The 22,242-nt window shown below is 33.0% G+C and overlaps 1 protein-coding gene across 1 annotated transcript in view; it reads right to left on the bottom strand.

Moving 5' to 3' along the window:
- Positions 1-22,242, bottom strand: part of LOC115891408 (mucin-17-like) — a 100,981-nt gene that overhangs the window by 72,111 nt on the left and 6,628 nt on the right. Inside the window, exons 4-6 of the mRNA XM_030911852.1 lie at positions 18,220-18,375; positions 7,526-7,996; positions 5,316-5,492 (exon numbers count right to left, since the gene is read on the bottom strand). Coding sequence (XP_030767712.1) covers positions 5,316-5,492; positions 7,526-7,996; positions 18,220-18,375 — 804 coding nt within the window. The remainder of the gene's footprint in view (positions 1-5,315; positions 5,493-7,525; positions 7,997-18,219; positions 18,376-22,242) is intronic.

Below are 22,242 nucleotides of genomic sequence, written 5' to 3' on the forward strand. Positions count from 1 at the left end.
CATAGAAAAATAGCTTCATATAACTCAATAATGGGCATAGATAAAAGAAAATAATCTACTATTAAGATAGATATGAAACTTAATAGTAAAATTTTGGGTCAAAGCGCCCCTCCGTGTTTTTAGTGGAGACTACGTTTAACCCAGCGCCTTCGCCTTTTCTGCTGTAAATATTTTTTATGTTTATATTTGAATTCAAAGGATTTATTTTTAAAGTCACACTGATATATTAGTATATCAGAGTAATTTTAATATAACATAAGAATATATATATTTTACAATTTATTTTTTATTTATTTTACAGAGTTTCATGTAAATGATCGTAAGTCGGCTGGCTGTCTAATGAATAGACCGAGATTTATAGATTTTAAAGCGAACGAAAAAAAATCAAACAACGAATACATACCGTCTTTTGGAAACACGTACATTTTTGCAGTTTTGTTAGTTTCTTTGCAAGATGCAACATAACAAGAAAACACCATTTTTACAGTTAATAAATAATAAAACTATTTCTGACTATGATATTTAAAATTTAGATAGATAGAAAATTAAAAAACAAACGAGTATTTGCAAACGCAGGCCCAAATTCAATAAAAATCAAAATTTTTCCTGCAAAAATCAGCCTTTTTTCACTGAAAAGGTATTTTTTGATTTATCAGCCATCATTGTCAAGTTGACAATATACAGGGTGTTTTCGAATTAGTCTAAAAAATTATGGTGTGATTCCTCATGTGTTCTTAAAACAATTTTTATATAACCATTGGGTCTAAAGTACTTCCTTTCTGATCTACAGGGTGTTAAAAATTAAAAAAAAATAGATTTTTTTGCTTAACATAAATGGTACACCACTGCTTTTTTAAAGAAAATATATTTTTTTCTTGACTGGCCATCCTTTTTCAACAAAATTGATCTTTTGCGTTTTTCTTGTTCATCAAACGGTTGTCGAGAAAAAAATAAATATACTTATTAAGAGCGCGCCTTAATTCGTTTTCTAACGATTTTATATTTTTTAGATTAATTAGGAAACACCCTGTATATGCATATCACAGGCAACCAAATAAACTAGCAACCTCTAAAAATGATTTTTCCTACCACTAGCGACATACCGTGTTTTTGGTGTGTACTAAATTATTTTATCAAAATTTCACCATATAAGTTTCCAGGCAATGATAATGGGTTATGAAATTCAAGTAACATTGACATTTTTCATTGTTACATCCGTCAGTTATCAACTTTTGACTATTAGTTACTTAGAAATTGTGATGTTGCCAATATGTGCTCAACGCGTATCCAGAACACGATTCGCATGGCAACGAGAATACCAAAATCGACTGCCTTGCGTTTCGCTGATCGAATACTTACGCTCACCGCTTTGAAAGCGTAACGTTTTTATTCATTGGTCTGGTAACAAGGTTGGAGGTTGGTACAGTATCAAGTTTTTTGTGATTTTATTAGACGCGTATGGCACAGGGCCCGAATTCTGTAACTTAGAAAACGCTAAGCGCTTTTAGACGATCAGCGTATATGACATTAGTTTTCGCTTAGCGCGTACTTAACTACCGATTTGGATATTATCATCTAACGCGCTTAGCGTCTTTATTGCGCTAAGCGATTTGAAAACGGGATCGTTTTGCTTTTGTGTCACGGCCTTGAATTATTATTTCCAACGCGAGTAAAGAAGTTTAACCTCAAAAAGTGGCGTTTTTGCATATTAAAGCAGACTAAAATGGTAGACTCGAATATAGCCTACTTTAATATGCAAGAAATGAATATAATAAAAAAGTGCCTTTCTTGCATATTAAAGTAGACTGAAGTCCAAATATGATGCACCAGAAATCTTAAAAAAGCATTTTTTTGAGTTGTGGCGGTATTGCATAAGACCATCGATATATTATCTCTAATTTTTATTTTATTTTGAAATAATTGAGTTCTACTGTTAAAAAGTCTTTATTTTATACAAATAAAAAATAGATTTTAATGAAAATGTTAAATTTCTATATAAAATAATGGTATTAATAATAATTTAAGCGTTAGAGAATCTGGTATGGACAAACTAAAATTACTAAATATACAAAAAGGTGTGTTAATAAAATAAAAATAAATAAAACTAAAGTGATGAAAAGCATTCATGATGTAAATCTCAGTGTCTTCATTTTAGATAATACCAGGTGTAGTCAAAGGGTCTGTGATCCGACCAAACCACGTAGTCCTTGACAAAAGACAATAATTGCCTTGTTAGTACAAATTTATTACTTGCATAAAAAAGGCGTACCATTTTATCACACATAAAATAGAATATTTCTCATATTTAACCAGAAGAAAGATCATCGAATACAAATATCTATGGAATGATCAACAATGACTGAAATAGACTTTGCTCGTTTGGTTGGCAATATATTTAAGAAATTGGAATTTTTATCGTCTGTTATCACTAGGGTCAAAACAAACTAAAAATTAAATAACATGATTAATTTTTTGACTATATTTAAATTCGTTTTCTATAATAATATGAAAACGAGAAGAGAAATAAATGAATTTAATCTGAAGGTTTTCCAATTTCATTATTGAATACTGTGCGTCTGTTCGTTCTGTAGCTACGGGGTATCCGTGAGAGGGGAAACGATATTCTCTCGATGTTTTTCGTAAAAAATTAGACGACGCGTCCAATCAATAAATATTCGACAAATTTGCAAGTAGCCAATAAAATGAGTGGGCTGAGCGATTTGCGGTGACGAAGTCGTCAAGTTGACGTATAAAATATATTGCTGTTTATTTAAATGTTTTTTTTACGCATTCCTTTCATAGACACAGATCCAGCAGACGTACTGTAAGTGAGGTATGCAATATTACTACCAATATTACTTACTATACACAGGGTTTCCCAGAAATAAGTGCAAGTATTTTAACTGGTAGTATAGTTATATCCCAGAAATAACTTAAACAATACTTTATACATCTTTTTTACATGTAAAATATATAAAAAATGTTTATTGCACAAATTGTATTTCTCTGATTATAATTCCCTACGCCACTGGAGAAATCCAGTCTGAGTAGCATTATTTATAGTTTCAAACATTAATTATAATAGTTTTTTTTTTCTTTTTCTTAAACCTTTAGAATTATATCCATATATTTTTTTTTCCTTTTCTTGGGTATGAGGTTTTTTTTATTAATTGAAAAAGGAAAATTGAAAGTTGAATTGAAATTGAAGATGGAAGTTTCCATTTTCAATTAATAAAAAAAAACCTCATACCCAAGAAAAGGAAAAAAATATATGGATTAATTATAATATAGGATATTGAAAATACTACTTGGAAATAATAAAAATAGTTTGCTTTGAATGTGGCACAGGACATATTAAAAACATTTTACAAAATTGTGTATCGATTTTTACCTGTGAAATGTAATTCCAGCTACTTTTTTGTCGCTTCAGCTTTTGCAGCCATACGTTGAACATCTCATCATACTAAACAACACAGTTTATAAATTTAAAACAAAAGAGTAGTCACAAAAAACATGAAAATTCGATCAGAAATCTTGTCACCAAAGCATGGCGGCAGATCGAATTTTGGCCTCAAAAACAGATCACTGGAGAATATGCGTGTTACCCGTCCCCACGTGCCACCTCCTGGGCGCCATATCTAACCTGCAACCTAACCTCTAATTATATGTATCTGCTATCTATCAGACACCCGTTTTCTAATGTTAGGTAAGTTTTTTACTTTTAATCTGAATTTTCAAAGTCGTTTTTAAATATTTCTAGTCGATGTGTCAATATTGGGCGTGGAACAAGCTCAGATTCTTGTAATTGCTTGGTATTTAGACCTGGTTATTGTTTGCTGCCGGCGGCTCTCATACCTAATGTTGCCATTATTTTTTAAATTTTCAAAGTTAAATAATTCGGTTATTATCAATTTATTTTAAAAATGGTAAAGGGAAAATATGTTTCTTTTGGCCAGATCTACCACCCTTTAAAATACTGGCATTTATTTCTGGGACACTCGGTATTTTAAAACTGAAATTAATAAGTTGTTGTAAGTTCTACATATTTTATAAATTTATAAAGCAAATAATACATTTATAGGAGCTTATCATATTGTTCCATCTTCCTTTGTTACTTCCTGGTTAATAAAAATCTGAAAGAAAAAGTCTTGATCCACAATTTGTGTAAGCATTACACAAGTACCTAACAGCCACTAGTAATAAAATCCTCTAACACGGCATTTCCAACTATTTCAATCATTGTTGATAGCTCCGTACTATGATTAGTTTATTGTGTATGAAATATCATAATGTTCAAGTGTAAAGTGTAGGCTAAAATATGAATTAATAAATGTTGTTAATATTAACCTTTTAGAAGAATAATTTTTCTGTCATCGGCCACTTTTGGCCAAGCATCTTTTGGCCAAGCATCTTTATGCTTGGTCATAATACTTTTGAATTAAACTGTGATTGATATTTTTCAATCTGAATTCTGTGAGAGTTGAGTGCCCCCTTCCCTTAAAATGTTAGTATGTAATAATTATTATCAGCATCATACTAAAAGTTTTCAAAGTACTACTTCTTAATAATCACTTATTAACAAAAAAAATGTGCAGTAGCTTACTAAAAATGGTACATTTAGCTTATACAGGCGTACTACCACAAAGCGAATTAAAAAATTCTGGACAGTATATTTATACGATCATTATATAATACAGGGTGGTGCGAAATCGGGAAACTTCGACAACATATTCTGTAAATAATAACAAGTAAACAGTTCTTATAAATGTATGTATATTTTTAAATGTTTTATTTCGCAGATACAAGGTGTAGAAGTTCCATTTTTATTTCGGAATTTCCCAATTTACTTCTGATACCATGGATTTGGATGAAAATTATGTATGGGTGGTTATTAGCTACAAAACAGTTAAGAAACACATAAGTGGTGCCCCCTACGAGTAGGAGTCATACCTACTAACATCGAAATCGAATTTATAATGTAGAAACCATTCAGACATGAATTTTCATCCAAATATCGACGTTAATTCAGACAGAATTTGGAAAAAACAAAACAAAAATGAAGTTTTTACACCCTGTATCTTCGAAACGAAGCATTTTAGGACATAATATATTTATACAAACTTTTTCTCTATGTTTTACTGTAGTATATGAATGGTTTGCAAAGTTCCCCGATTACCATTCATACCACCTTGTATATTATTTATTCAGCTATTTTTATAAAGCAATCTGGTACATTTTCATGTTTAAAAATGTTTGTTTGAACATCCACCAAAAAAAAAAGAATTTTATTTACTAAAACTACGTTGATTACTTACCTGTACGATAGATGGCTTAATAGTCGGCACCGTGGGAGTATAGGCAGGTGTCGGTATAGTGGGAACGTAGTACGGCTTCGATGTTGCTGTTTTTAGTACCGCTGTTTTCGGTGGGAGTTCGCTACGGTACCGGGAACTGAACCGACTCGAATTTGATTTCTTTATAGGTAACGGGGTCTGCGAAATAATAATAATTAAAAGGAAAGCCCAATTATTAGAACTAGCAGTAAAACTAACTTAAGATAATCTAATGTTAAACTGGAAATGTTCTATAACCTAAAGTTAACAGTTAGCTAAAGTCGGAAAAGGCCAATATCGATTCTGAAATTCAGTACACAATTAGCAGCCCATCAAGAGCATTCTGGAAATTAAAAGACCAGACTTTACTTGAGCACCAAAACGATACTTGCAGTGTACCGAGCAATAATAATCCCCATCATGTTATATGGGAACGAAACCTGGGTGCCGTACCGCCAGCATATGAACGCATTAAATAACTTGCAACAGAGACACCTTAAACAACTGTTAAGAATCAAATGGTACCACCATGTCTCAACGAGAGCGCTGAAGCCGTTATTAAGGCCCGCTTAAGATGGGCGGGTCACGTATGCAGAATGCAAGGAGCTTGTAGACGGTCAGAGGAAACCGGGTGGACAACTCAAAAGGTACAAGGATATTTTCCACGAAAACTTAAAGGAGATAAGTATGCAGAATTAGTGGTAGGAAGCAGCACAGAACAGTACACAATGGAGAAGAATTATAAACTCAGTTAACAACGACAACCAAAAAGCAAAGAGGCTACGAAGTAATGTGATTTTTGAGTGTCCGGAGTGCGGAAGAGAGATAACATCCCGTATCGCGCTTTTAAGTCACAGGAAAGCTCATGAAAGAAAACGCGTTGCGTAACCATCTCCTGATGCGTGTCAAATACTCGTCAGCGAGTAATACCAGTAGTAGTAGTAAAGTACGTCTACTGGATCTGTGTCTATGAAAGGAATACGGACAAAATCATTTAAATAAACAGCAATTTATTTTATAAATCGCTACCTAAATAGAAGCGGCATAGATAGAGTCCACGTAGACTTGATGAGTATGTCACCGAAAAATACTCCGCCCACTCATTTCATTGGCTACTTGCAACTTTGTCGCATTATTAATTGATGGGACGCGTCGTCTAATTTTTTACGTGGTGCAAATATTTTAGGAGTAGTATATTTCCACTCAAAAAATACACCTATTAGGGTTTTTTCGCGAAAGGAATTTTTTGAAAATTTGGAGTTCTTGAAAAATGTTTTAAATTTTTAGTTAAAAAACAGAATATCTTCATAATATGGCAACATAGATAGCAGATTAAATTTACAAGAAGGAAAACCCAGAAAAGATCGAGTGGTTCTCGAAATTTAACCGAAAATCATTTTTTTTCTGGAAATTTTCAATGTAAAATATCTAGGTTACTTTGGACTTATTTGAAAAATGGTTTAGGAAATATGTTTCTTTTATCGAAATCTACCAGCCCTGAAAATATTTGCGCCTATTTAAGAACCCTGTATAGACAATGGTTTTAACTTAAACTCAACAGTTAAATAGTGATAGATTTTAAGTCGAGGGAGCGTCTATAAATTAAGTGAGGACATTGTTTGATAGAAGTTATAAATCATATAAGAACTACCATCAAGCAGTAAGATATGTGGCAACAACGTGAGGACTGCGCAACAGCTCGAAGACTGTGGCTGGTGGTAGATAGCAAAAAGACCAAAGAACTAGTAGAACACAAAAACAACCTAGTATGCAGAATTGTAGGTGTCGTTACTGGAAACTGCCCCACGGGAGTAAACCTCGTAAGATGGAAGATTTCCAACGATGATTTCTGCAGAGAATGCGGAGAGGAAGAAGAAACCATAGAGCACCTGCTGTGCCACTGTCTGTCACTTGAAAACCGACGCTTTAAAACTTTTTTTGAGAACGGTTTTTTGGAGGGACTAGGGGAAGCAGCAAAAGCCAACATCAGCGGCATCGAGAACTTTGCAAACAGCTGGAAGTGCTGGAACGCAAAGAAAGAATGAGAGGAAGGTTTGGTATTGCGATACAGGGGTATCGCAAATCGCAAATCGGGTCCAAGGCATTCGAGTATTCCGAATGAAAACCTTAACCTGAGCTATAAATCAAATAAAAAAATCCTTACACAGATGCTTTACAAAAAAAATACTCACAGACTCGATATGTTTTGTGAGATCTTCTTCTCCGTTGTCCTTTTTTCTATTACTGTAACTTCCTTTAGTCAACAAACTTTTCGAACTCTTTCCTGTTGTTTCGGCCTCGAGAGATTTGAACTCTTTGCGTACAAATTTGGCAGAAAACTTCGACTCTCTCGTTATTGGAGTGGTTGAAGGCGGCACCGCTGTTGATCTTAGGGCTTTCCTTTTCGCATGGTGCTCATGGGGTGCCTTGGTAGAATACAATTTCGGCGTAAAAGATTTTCGGGGGTACGCTGTCGGTTTGGTATGTTTCTCTTCGAATTTTTTCGTTCTTTCGGTGGTCGGCTTGTAAAAGCGATCTTTCGATTTGGGCGTGAATTTTGGTTTTTCCGAATATTTTGACGGGCGAAACCTGGATAGAGTTGGGGTAAGCGGAGTGGTGGTAATGACGGTTTTCGGGTCTAGTTCGTTTTCGATGTCGTTAACCTGAAATAGATAAATGGTTAATGAGCATATTACGTCTAAATATCCTAAGGAAATGACGATCGATGACATTCCCTATTTGCATTTCCAACGGCAACGTACTGAATGATGTTATAGTTTTAAAACATAATACAAAGTGATTAAAGTATATTTTGTTCTTGTGGGCCGATTATGGATGATTTTTAAGCAATCTGTAGCTAAATTATTTGACTTTTTAAATTAAAACTGAAAGTTCCCATCTGTTAGGGCTCGAACACACTGACGACCAGGTCGCACCGGCCAGGCCGCTGCTACCTCTAAAACCGTTAAATCAAATGATACCGCGCATACTAACGTCCTGGTCGTCCGTTTGTCTAAAGTATTGTAATTTTCTGCCGCTTGTTGCCGGTTTTCTTCCAAATTAATAATTTTTCAGATGAAATCCCTCAAATTCAACGCACAATATTTTATTTTTTATAAGATGTGTAGTTTTTGCACACGTACAGAAAATCCAAAGAAATAGTATACAGACTAGATCAAAGGGAAACTACTTAAATCTAGTCCCTTTTTTTATCAAGGGTCGGTTCTAGTAAAAATTCAATACATTTTTATATGACATACTCTATTTATGGTTGGTATGATACCTGTTATTATACCTCCGAGTTTCGATGTTAAAAAATCATTTAAAGTTTTTCTACAACCACTTTTTTTTTATTAAATTATTTTTTTAGTTGTATTGTAGTCATGTACAGCATTTTAGTGGGTCATCACTAAAATGCTGTACAAATGTTAAGTTAGCATTTTTCCCATGGTCTTTTCCTTCTTAGTCAAGCTCATAGGTTCCAGTCGTAGATTCTAATTCTAATAAAGTCGTAATTCTTATAATTTATAGAATTAATGGAGATAGAAACAAGAGTTTTACTTTCCAAAATCACAAACATAAATCGTCCAAATGACAACGAAACTTTCATTATCAAGTTCAACACACTTATTAAATTTAAATTATTTTTTAAAACCATATGCTGTGACTCGGATTTCTTAATTTACATTGCACACATATAAAATTATCTACCATCTGTATGCTATTATTATAATAACAACACACACTCTAATATTCGCGCTATTAACAAACATCTTTCAATGTCAGCATTACGGATTCATGTATTCCAAACGGATTTTCGGAATTAACCGCGCCCAACGAAAAGCTTAATCTCTAAAAATGTCTTCATAAACAGAAGAACAAGATCAAGTGATCTTTATTCAAGGCATACGTAATGGTATTTCTGGTCGAACAGGATGAATGCAATACGGAGATAAAAATGAAGATAATTGGCTACACGTTGACCCTAACTTTAATTTTTTAAAGCAAGTTGTTAAAAGAGAAAGTAAATTTTGCAAATACATATACTATACGTCAATAATAAGATTTTAGGTTTGTACTAATATGATTAAACATGAATATGTTAAGAGATCAAAATTGAATAAGGATTTGAAAAAATTGTTATAGCTAACTTATTTCTAATCTTGTGGGATGGACATAGTACGGATCAGTGGTAAACAGGTGGTAGGTATTGATTGACAGAGTAATAGGGAACGATTGTAGGGTTGCCAACTTTCAAAATAAAAAGTAGAGGAAGAGAGAGTAAAAAAGAGGCACAGGCGAAACATTTTTTGAAACCTTGCCCAAATGTCTAGAATTTACCAAAAAGTTATGTAAACGGTATGCGACTGATGGCATGGTCTTTGTCACTTTCCTAAATATATTTATATTCAAAACTATTTAAAATTCAGCAAACTCTTTTCAACAATTTTTTTAACAGTAAGTACAGTACGTCTGCTGGATCTGTGTCTATGAAAGGAATGCGGACAAAAAACATTTAAATAAATAGCAATATATTTTATACGTTGATTTGACGAGTGCGTCACCGCAAATCGCTCCGCCCACTCATTTTATTGGCTACTTGCAAATTTGTCGAATTTTTATTGATGGGACGCGTCGTCTATTTTTTTACGAAAAACATCGAGAGAATATCGTTTCCCCTCTCACGGATACCCCGTAGCTTCAGAACGGACAGACGTACTGTATATATATGTTACGGTTAAAGTCCGATGTCCGGTTGATGTCGACATTAACATGTTAATGTTTGGTTTAGGTTATGTTTTTAGTTGTTTTGTTGTGTATTATTCTGGAGATTAACCGGGTAATGTCGACATTAACCGGACATCGGACCTTAACCGTAACATATACATAAAATAGTTAAACTTGTTTATTGCGTAACGATTGCAGGGTTGCCAACTTTCAAAGTAAAAAATAGGGGATGAGAGGGTAAAAAAGAGGCACAGGCGAAACATTTTTTGAAACCTTACCCAAATGTCTAGAATTTACCAAAAAGTTATGTAAACGGTATGCGACTGGTGGTCTTTCTTACTTTCTTAAATATATTTATACTCAAAACTCAAAACAGTCAATATACATAAAATAGTTAAACATGTTAATCGCGTCCGCCAATATTTCTTGTACATAAATATTTTTGCATTTTCTTCTCTGTATAAACGAGTGGGAGTAGCGAAAGACACAGATTAACAAGTTTTTAAGAATTTTGGCGATAGACGAATATTTTTTAGATTTTGAGATTGAGAATACATGAGAGAAAAGAGGACAGTAAGATCAAAAAAAGGATTGTCTTCTGGAATAGAGGACGGTTGGCAACCTTAAACAATTGAAACCTATTTTTGAAACCACCGTATTTTTGTTTACATTTCTAGTCAAGTATTTTCTATATACACACACTGCACTGGTACGAAAAACTGGCACTTTAAACTTTTGGCATATCTTAAAATTTAATATATTTTGTTCTAGTAGGCCAATTTTGATTATTTTTAAGCAATTTGAAGCTAGATTATTTGACTTTTTAGTGTCTCTTTCTAAACTAAAAATGAAAGTTTCCATTTGTCAATTATACGAGTGAAAACAAAATGTTGATATTTTGGTGAAAATTTAAAAAACCCTGTGGAATATATAAACAAAACAAGGAAATTTTATCATATAAGTACCTACATCTTTTTCCGATAGGTTATTTTTTGATTCAACTCAATAGCTTTGTTCTTATTGGAGATATTCGCTTTTAAATAAGACAGTAAAGATTTACAGCAATTTTATCATTGATTTTGGGCCCTCATCAAGACACTTATAAAATAGTGTTTATTGATTTTGTAACTGTTATTAAAAAGTCACATTATTGTTGTTTATTGGCGTTTACTCTAGTAGAGATCTTTCTTCATGTGAAACTTCTTCATCTGAAACATCTTTGGAGGATGATACTCGTATTCAATACTGGCAGTAGTGATACTGAGAGTTTTTCCAATAACAGGGGTCATGAATGGGACCAAGACTCAAAAAATCAACATCAAGACCAAGATCAAGACTCCAGACTCCAGACTTGAGCCAGAAGTTGAATTGAACAAATATTATACGGTTTACTACGATTCAGGGTGGTTCATTGGTTTTTAGTTTTGAAGTATCGGCTATTGCTACTTTAATTGATCACTGTAGTGATTAACTTTTGGACTTGAAAACTATAGGTCTGTTCTCAGAAGAATCCCTGACTAGTCAGCACGTTTCTCATTGGTTAAAATGCGTAGAAACCTGATTAATAGTCTGGTTTCTACACATTTCAACCAATAAGAAACGCGCTGACTAGTCAGGGATTCTTCTGAGAACAGACCTTATATCTACTAGAAGTAACTGCCCAACAGATAATAATAATATGATTTTTCAAAGACAGTGACAGTGACAGTGACAAAAAAATCATAAACACTATTTTATAGGTCTGTTGACTAGGACCAAAAACAAAGGTATAAATTATTAATGTTAAAAATTCTCAAGAAATGTTAGTATATCCTTCAAAAGCGAATATCTCGGCGAATATCCCCACAAAAAATAAAGCTATTGATTGATTATAAAAATTGAATTAATCTATATGTTATTAATGAAAAAAAATATATAAATATTTTTTTCAGACGTCATTTTTGGTGACGTGATTGACAATATTTTAACGCCTAACTAAGCCCAAAAGTACGAAAATATATTATTAAACTGACATATAAAGTGCCAAATTCAACGAGCGTAACCATAGTTTCTCGATATATAATTACTTACAAGGTATTACTTTTAAATATTTTTATATAATTTCCAACGTTTGAAATTGTTTAAAAAATTATTTGTGAAGTTTGAAAAAAAAATAGCATGTTCTATTCGGAGTAAAAATGACTTTTTAGCCTCGCCTGTAATGTCAAACGTACAGCCTCGCCACAAAAAGTGTCATTTTTACTCCTATTAAAACAATATACTATTATTCAACTAATAAGAAACATTTAAAGCATTTAATAGAAAACCTAACTAATACAAAAAGTACACTCTATCCTTATTGCTATATATCCTGTATTACACATCCTATAGAACTATTAAAACCGATAATTTACATTTAATTCATTCAAACCAGAACACTCTGTATATGGTATTGCGTGTTTTAATATAAATTGTCGAGTTACATTACCCGCCCTGCAGCTATTTAGAATTGTTTTTTATTCAGTTCAACTACGAAAGGCGTGTCAAGTATTATACGGAAAGAAACATATTTTGCGTTATATACGGAAAAGTAATATGGAACAACAATTCGTTATACTTAACTAAATAAAGAAATTTGAAGTAAAATTTACATGTGCATTGTTTAAGTATTTCCGGTGGTTTTCACTATCTACATTTACTAGATTTGCTACTAAAATATCTTCTATTAGGTATTGTAGGTTATAATTCATTTTTATACTGGGTAAAAATATTTTAAATGGTGTAGTTTAAAATTCGGGAAAATACTTTTTTGGAAAAATATTTGTGCGTCTGGAAACCTTCTATCCTCTTTTTTTTAAGTTTTATGCCAATATTTAACAAATGACATCTAGATATTGACCTCGCTAAAATTATCATCAATTATAATTGATGATAATTTTAGCTTAAAGGTATGTATCTATCATTCTTATAGACTATGAAAAGGCATTCGATAACGTTAAACATAACCTCCTTTTATATCATACCTCAGAGACTTGGGACTAGATGGAAATGATATAAGGCTCATCAGTAATTTGTATTGGAACCAAAAAGCTGAAATTCGTATACATAGCGTGGGAATAACTGAAGATTTTGAAATAAAAAAGGGGGTAAGGCAAGGGTGTATTCTGTCTCCAATGTTGTTCAATTTATATGTGGAAAGAGCATTCACTGAATCAATCTCCGATAGTCCCAGCAAGGGTGTATTCTGTCTCCAATGTTGTTCAATTTATATGTGGAAAGATTCACTGAATCAATCTCCGATAGTCCCATTGGTTTGAAGATAAATGGCATTCTAATTAATAATATCCGATATGCGGATGACACAGTGATATTGGCAGACAATTCAAATGATCTCCAAATCCTTCTAAATAAGGTTAACAATGAAAGCCAAAGACTGGGTATAAACATAAATACTACAAAAACTAAATTTATGGCTGTTAGCAGAAACAATATTCCGAACACCAGAATTTACTTAAATGGAGAGGTCATCAAGCAGGTCACACAATTTAAATATTTGGGATGCATGGTTAACGAAACGTGGGATCCAGATCAGGAAATCAAATGCAAGATCGGACATGCAAGATCTACTTTTCTGAGACTGCGAAGATTTCTCACAGATAGGAACTTGAACTTCGGCCTTAGATACAGAATGGTGAAGTGCTATGTCTGGTCCGTTTTGTTATATGGTGTGGAAGCATGGACACTGAAGATAGCAACAATAAACCGAATTGAAGCCTTCGAAATGTGGACCCTACGACGAATGCTAAAAGTGCCCTGGGTCGACCGTGTGAGGAATGAAGACATTCTCAGAAGAGCTGGTCTGGAAGAACGTGAACTCTTCGAAATTATCAAGAAGAGTAAAATAGCCTATTTTGGACACATACTACGTGGAGAACGCTATCACTTTCAACGTCTGATTCTGCAAAAGGGGAATAGGCCGAAGGAAGCTATCCTGGCTGAGAAATATTCGTCATTGGACAGGCATACAGGACTGCAAGCAGCTGATGAGGAAGAAAAAGATGAACGCCTAAGCAGAAATCTGCACGGCACCTTAAGAAGAAGAATCATTCCCAGCCGTCTTTGACGCCGTTTTTTTTTCGATCATACGGCATATCCATCTGCAGGGTGGTCCGAACTGTATTCCGGAAACTTCGGCAGCATATTCTGCAGATAAAAATAAGTAAAAAAAAAGGTTCGTATAAATTTATGTTCTAAAATGCTTAATTTCGGAGATACATCGTAGAAGTTTCATTTTTATTCCGATTTTTTCCTAATAATTAATGAAATAACGTCAATACTTACACCACCATCACCACATTAAATGTACCCTGATGAATCTGAATATTATTGAACTAATAGAAATACTAAAATACTTCGTCAGATTAACAAAGTTGCTTTAAAATGTTAAAGAGTTTCCTTGTTTTAGTATGTGTGTGTATTTCTGATGTTCTGGTCTGAAGTTACAGTAATGAATAAAACAGTTTCTGTTGAACTTTCGGCACAAAAACATTTCAAATTTATGATTTCAGTCTAATCTAACTATTTAGTCAACATGTAACAGTTTAATTTATGTCAATGACGACAGGTATTCATAATTTCGATTCCAAATATCTCGAGAACTATACTCGTAGCGATTTTTACCAAGAGACCTTTTCTACATAACCTGGTAAATAAATATTTTTTTACTCAGTAGTTTTATACAGGTACGGACGAAAAGTTATTACTCTACAAACCAGTTAAAAATATGTAGGTGGCGCCCTTTACAAGTAGCACAAGATTTACAGCAATTTTAGCATTAAAAGTATGCCTTTACTTTTGATCCCTTCAACACACATATGAAATAAAGTTTTTTTTTCTGCTCCATAACATATATTTTATTAATATTGTGAAACAAAATTACTGACACAACTTTGTGATATGTATTTAGAAAAAAATGTGACAACTAAGCAGTGTAATACAAAAATAATGTAACATTTGTATTTACAAATAATATATATTTGTTCATGTAACGATTATGATATATAATATAGAAGTAATTTGTTTAAAATATGTTCTAGTAGGTCATATAAGCCATAAATTGAAAAAAATGACACTAATACATTTTCTTAATGCACCATAAATTGATATTACTTGCTTACTAACAAGTGTCATTTAATATTTTACAATTGTCTTGTTACGTGAAAGTTAAATAATTATACCTAATCTAAAGAACCATTGCACTGTTTGATATATTTCACACCACATTGCAACGTTAGAAACGTGTACCCTAATTAGAGGTAAATTACTGAAACTGTTGAAAATACATAGCAATGACAAATATTGAAAATTTCTTAATATTGTCAATACTTCTATTTGTTACAATCTTTTTTATATAAATAATAAATTAATATGTGTACGTTTATAAACTACCTAGCGTATACCAGCGACTTCGTTCGCGTCGAATTAATCATTTGTAATGGTGATGATAAAAAGCAAAGCAAGAATTTCCATTAACATACAAACTGGATAAAATTTTCTCACATTTATGTCAGCATGAGAAAAAACAATATGGCGATATTATTATATAACTTGGTAATATTTGAGGGGTAGTTTCATCTCGTTGGAATTTGACTTTCGAAAAATCCGTTTGCCAAAAATAAGCTTTTTACGTCAAGCAGTTTAAGCAGAATCGTGTTTAAGAAATTACCCAACTTTTTGGAACACCCTGTATGATTTTTTAAAATATTTCAAAATATGTAAAAAAGCCAAATGAATTATGCTTGTCCAAGCGTTTTCCCGAAAGACTAACCGTTTTTTAAATAACAAATATTGTAATATTTGAGGGGCGTTTTCACCCTCTTGAAATTTGAGATTCGAGAAACCCCTCCTTATCGAACCTCTACACCCCACAGTCAATCCGTTTGCCAAAAATCAGCTTTATTTTATGGAACACCCTGTATACATTTATAAAAAATCTTAAAATATGTAAAACAACAAAATAAAATATACGTGTTTAAGAGTTTTTCCGAAAAACTCACCGGTTTTTAAATAAAAAATATTTTAATTATTTTAATATTTGAGGGATAGTTTCACCCCCTTAGAATTCGAGTTTCGAAAAATCTTTTCTTATCGAACCTCTACGCCCTAATGTCAATCTGTTTTCCAAAAATCAGCTTTTTACGTCAAGCGCTTTAAGCAGGATCGTGATTAATCAACCAGATTTTTCGAAACACACTGTATACATTTTTAAAAAATCTTAAAATATGTAAAAAAATAAAATAAAATATACGAGTTATGCGTTTTTTCGGAAACTTGACCGTTTTTTAAATAAAAAATATTGTAATATTTGAGGGGTGGTTTCATCCTTTTAGAACTGGAATTTCGAAAAATCCCTTCTTATCGAAGCTCTACACCCTAAAATCAACCTGTATGCCAAAATTGAGCTTCTTACGTTGAGTGGTTTAAGCAGGATCGTGATTAATCAGTATGTCAGTCACTTAAGGATTTTATATATTAATATAGATACGTAAAAATAACGGTATGCCAAAATATCACATATTGGAATCACAAAGGTTGTGTCAGAACAGAAAAAGGAAATAGAAGATACGTAGACATACAAAGAGGTGTTAGACAGGGATGCATATTGTCACCATTATTGTTTAACGTTTATGCCGAATATATAATCCAAATCAAAATTGTCCAGAAGGGGCTAAAATAAATAGTAAAAGTATAAACAATATAAGATACGCAGACGACACCGTGGTATTAGCAGAATCCGAAGACCAGCTGCAAACCCTAATGGACAAACTGACAGAAGAAAATATTAGGATGAATCTAGAGATTAACACCGTCAAGACAAAAACTATGATTTTCAACAGACATTCTCGCAAGACAACGAAAACACCGACATAATGATAAACGGCGTCCATCTCGAAACCACGCAGAGATATATTTTCTTGGGCAGGGAATTAAACAACCAGTTAGATCACTCTAAGGAAATCAAAAGAAGGATTGAAACAGCTAGGGCTGGTTTCCTCAACATGCGGAAGTTCTTATGCCATCCGATTATAGCTATACCAACGAGGCTAAGAACATTAAAATGTTATATATGGCCCCTACTTCAACATGGACGCTAAAACAAGAAGACATTAAACGCCTTAATGCTTTTGAAATGTGGATATATCGTCGGATGCTGAGGATAAGTTGGTCTTTCAGAACAACAAACTGTGAAGTTTTAAACAGAATTAAAACTCGTACACATCTAACAGGCACAATTAAAATCAAAAAGACTTCCTACCTTGGACATATAATGCGGCACTCAGAATATGAAGAATTACAGCTCATAATAGAAGGAAAAATCGATGCAAAACGTAGCATAGGGAGGAAAAAGAAATAATGGCTACGTAACATAAGAGATTGGACCCACACCGATGGAATCACCCTTATTCACCAAGCTCTGGATAGAGAGTCATATGCCATATTAACCGCCAACCTCAACAGAGAAGGCACATAGGAGGAGGAGGAAAATATCAGTAAATAACAGTTACAGTTGAGGGTTAGAACCTTTGGGGTTACACAGCAAAATAAAACACTAAATCACCACAATACACCAAAACACTTTTACTTTTACACTGGACGCGCGTTTCGCTAACCATGTTAGCATCATCAGCAGATGATTATAAACTCAAAACACAGTTTGTAATCATCTGCTGATGATGCTAACATGGTTAGCGAAACGCGCGTCCAGTGTAAAAGTAAAAGTGTTTTGGTGTATTGTGGTGATTTAGTGTTTTATTTTACAGTAAATAACAGTGCAGGAGGAGAGGAATCGAACAATCCTTATCTCTATATAGTATCCTTGGGTACGTGTAACAAAAATAATCATCGATTAAAATATAATCAGTGATTACTTAAACGTTGTTTAAATGCAAATTGGTGCAGACGGCCATTATAATTTACTTGATACTATATAACTATTAAAAGTTCAATTAATATATTGATAATATACGATCAGTAAGAGCAAATGGTATAGAACAATCATATACAGATAAATCACAATTAGGATGAAATCACTTGTAACTAATAGCAAATCTAGTAGCAATCCTCAAGGCTCTTCTCTGATAATGACATTATCCAATTTCATTGATTCGTGTATACTTACGATTTCATTGACCACTTGAGGCTTTCTAACGACGGTCGGTGGTGCCGTCGTGACGACACGAGCCGTCGAAGACGCTCTCGAAGGACTCGAAGAAGTCACGAACGCTTTCTCGGTGCTGGTGGCGCCTCTGTTAGATGCAGGCGGCGACCTTGACTCCTGCAAATATAGATCAGTAGAATCTATCGGTTATACAAGGTGTGCCAAGAAAACAGGTATCCAATAGCTGGCACCAGTTTCACTGGTACGCCAGCACTGGCATGTTAGTGGCACCGTATGGACACTTTTTCGTGTCGGTGATTAGCGCAGAAAAGTGTTTACACAGTGCCAGTGACACCATACCAGTGACGAACGTAGATGAAGCAAGCATAACATACACACAACTAAACTTATAAGGAATCATCTATTATTTTTCATAATTTTTGAGACGTATGAACATTTTGTGTTTATATTAACAAAACTCAGTCTTTACCAAAGACTTTTAATGAAAAATAATCCATATAGCAATTAAAAATAATAATCAGTTCCTAAAATAAACACAATGGTATTTTTTTGGTTTCTGAAACGAAATAAGATTTAAATTTTTAATGGTCAAAAAGCAAAAAAAAAGAAAATTAATAATTTTAATAATCTGTGTTTTTATCTCTAGCCCTTATGTATATGCTTCTTATAAAATTATCAACGTTTTCTTGGGATATGTTTTCTCATTCTGCTAATGCTGCTGCAACAGGCTGTGAGAGATTTCCTGGAGTGTTTCGATGAGTTCTAACCCTTTTTTAGCTGGTCCCACAAGTGTTCGATAAGGTTTAGATATGGCAGACATGCAAGCCAGTCCAAAATTATGACACCTTCAGTTTCAAGACGTTCTCTAGCCACTGTGCTGGTATGGGGACGAGCACTATCGTGCATGAAGTTAAAATTATCCCCAATTGCAGCTCTCCAAAGCCTAACGATTGGTACTAGCACTAAATCCACATACCTCCGACTAGTTAAAGTTTGTTGAAGTGATAACAATGGAGTTTTTACTCCCCGTATAATACCTCTCCAGAACATTACGGTTCCTCCTTTATATTGGTACAGATATGGCAGCCTGGAGTCTCGTTCGTCTTACTGGAGGTCTGACAACCTGAATTCTATGGTCATCTGATTTTAGGCCAATTCTGGTCTCATCCGAAAAAAAAAGAACATTTTGCCATTTCTCAATTGTCGAGTTTTGATGTTGAAGGCACCAATTTAGCCGGTCAATTTTATTTTGCCGAGTTAACTCTCTCCTATTCCTATTGTATAACCCTCGAGCACGAAGCCTTTTTCTTATGGTTTCACACCTATAGCTGCCAGAAGTTGTCTTTGTACCTCTGGATGAGAAACGTTGGGATTGAAGTTGTATACCATTTTTTTTCCTTGTTAAAAGTTTAGTCAGAAATAAAGAGTGATTCCATATAAGATTGGTTGTGTATATCATTTGATCACTGTTATTGTAACATAACAGCGAATAACGGTTTATTTAATGTTACTTGTTATAGTTTTTAAGAACTCATCTCAAAAAGGTCAGATAAATATTTTTCTCGGGGATTTTTCAAGGAAGTGATCTTATTAGGTAATTTCTCTGTCTGTTTTTTTTTTCTGTTCTAAGAGACAAAGATTTTTATTACAATACGATACTCAACAAGGTCGCCCTGTTGATCTATAAAGACAATTACTGGCCTTGGCTAAAAGACGTATACCTATATTTATACGATAACTATAAAGAATCATAAAAAGCAATTTAAAAATCAAAGAATTGTAAGATTGTTTAGAGTATCCTCAAAAAGAATTTTAATAATTTCAATAATCATTCTGAATAAAACTTTGTTCGCATCTTTCAGATTAATAGTTATAAATTATATCAGCATTAAAATCATAAATTTATGAATGAGAAAAACCGGACAATATTAATTTAATTTACAGGAAAAGGACATAATTTATAATTATCCTAGACATTTGTATCAACTCACAAATACCGGAAATATTGTGTAATAGTAAATTTCTAATTGAATATTTATCGATTCACTTTAGGTCCCTATAATTTGATGCATTTACATAATAATCGTAGCATTTCTGATTTCCTGCATTATTAACGTCAATAATGAATTCATTTTTGAATTTAAGGCAGGAAATTTAACACATATTCACCTTGAGAGAGAGATCACACCTGATTGAGATCAATATCATAAAAATAAAATCTTCTGTAGACAGGGTGGTCCAAATTGTATTCGGAAAATATTCTGTAGATGAAGATAAGTAAAATGCTTCGTTTCGAAAATACAGGATACAGAAGTTTCATTTTTATTTCTATTTTTTTCAAATAATTTCTAAACTATGTTCCATATTTGGAGAAAAATTGGTGTCTCGGTGTTTTTTGACATGATAAATTTGGATTTCTATGTCAATATGACTTCTAATTGTAGGGGGTACCACCTACATGTGTATTAACTGCTTTGAACTTTGAATAAAAAGATTAAAGAAGGAGCTTATGAAAAATCTTAGATCGATCGCGACGGGCTCTTAAAATGGCCGACATAAATTCAGTGCTGTTCTAATTTTATTCAAAACATGTGAAAATATGATGTAGAGTAGACGTGGGGTAGGCTCAATAATTTGTTGTTTTACTTTACGTTGTGAATAACGGTTGGTAGTTATTAAAATTGTTGTAAAAATATACAATTCTAATAAAAATAGATAAGTTATTTATTTATTAACACAAACATCCGATACGCTACTGAAGCAGATAAGTCAAATTGACGTATCTAATTTTTTTGCCAGCTAATCTTTGACAAGTATTAAATAAAAGCAAAAATGCAAGAAAAAATATATATTTAATTAATTTTAAGTGAATTTCATAAATGATTGGTTTACTACACGTATGTATATTATACCGGGTGCGTCTCAAAAGTGGCTCACCCCTATAACTTTTTTAATTTTTCGGATGAAAAATCGAGATTTGATATGTTAGTATATGACATAAATTAGGATTAATTGACGTATTCAATTGTTTTCGGTCAGTTCCTAACTACAAATAACTACAAATTTTGATTCTTAAATGGCACTCTCGCTATTTTATTACGTTATTCAGTAGAAAATGACACTCTGAATAGAATGACATATCATTTATCAACTTTTGACATTTTCGAGTATGGCTTATTTGAAATTGTAACATACCGTTCATAACGACAATTTGACTGGGAAAAATTGAGATATGATTAAAACTATGATTTAGACATCTTTTAACCGACCAGGACAAGACACTAAAAACATTAGACAATCAAATATATTTTTCCAAAGCTCCTTGATTAACAATAATTAGTGTTTTTAACACAGCTACAAGCAAACATGTCAAGACAAGATTTCTGGTGAAACAGGAGGTGATCAAAAACAATTGAATACTTCAATCAGTCCTAATTTATGTCATATACTAACATACAAAATCTCGTCTTTTATCTGAAAAAATAAAAAAGTTATAGAGGTGAGCCACTTTTGAGACGCACCCGGTATAGTCACTTACTAGCGAAAAGTTATTCCATTATTTCCCTCGATTTTTGACCGAGATCTGCCGCACGCTACGCAATAAACTATTTTACAATCTTTTTCGTTAAATCGCAATAGTGTCACTGTTAATTTAAGTTCTTCTACAATTTCCTTCTAGATTTACTACCTATAAACAACTCTCAGAAGTAGAGTTAATAATAAATAACATAAAATATAAGCCCAGTAAAGACTGACAAATCCACAAAATTTCAAATCAAATTCAAATGTGTCAATTGAATCGTCAAACAGAACTGTCAATGATAACCAATGATGACCAAACCCACCCTATCATCCTCTTTCCGTCGATTCTGCATGAATGCATGGTATAGCATTATACTCCTTCCTTCATCTTTTTATTCAAAGATTTGAAGAGTAATTACTTTTCGTCCTTACTTGTATGAATGTCCTACTCAGTAAAGAAATATACATTTCCGTCATTTTTTACTTAAAAAATACCTATGT

The sequence above is a fragment of the Sitophilus oryzae genome, unplaced genomic scaffold (assembly GCF_002938485.1).
Source record: "Sitophilus oryzae breed Bouriz unplaced genomic scaffold, Soryzae_2.0 scaffold_1181_pilon_pilon, whole genome shotgun sequence".
Taxonomy (NCBI): domain Eukaryota; kingdom Metazoa; phylum Arthropoda; class Insecta; order Coleoptera; family Curculionidae; genus Sitophilus; species Sitophilus oryzae.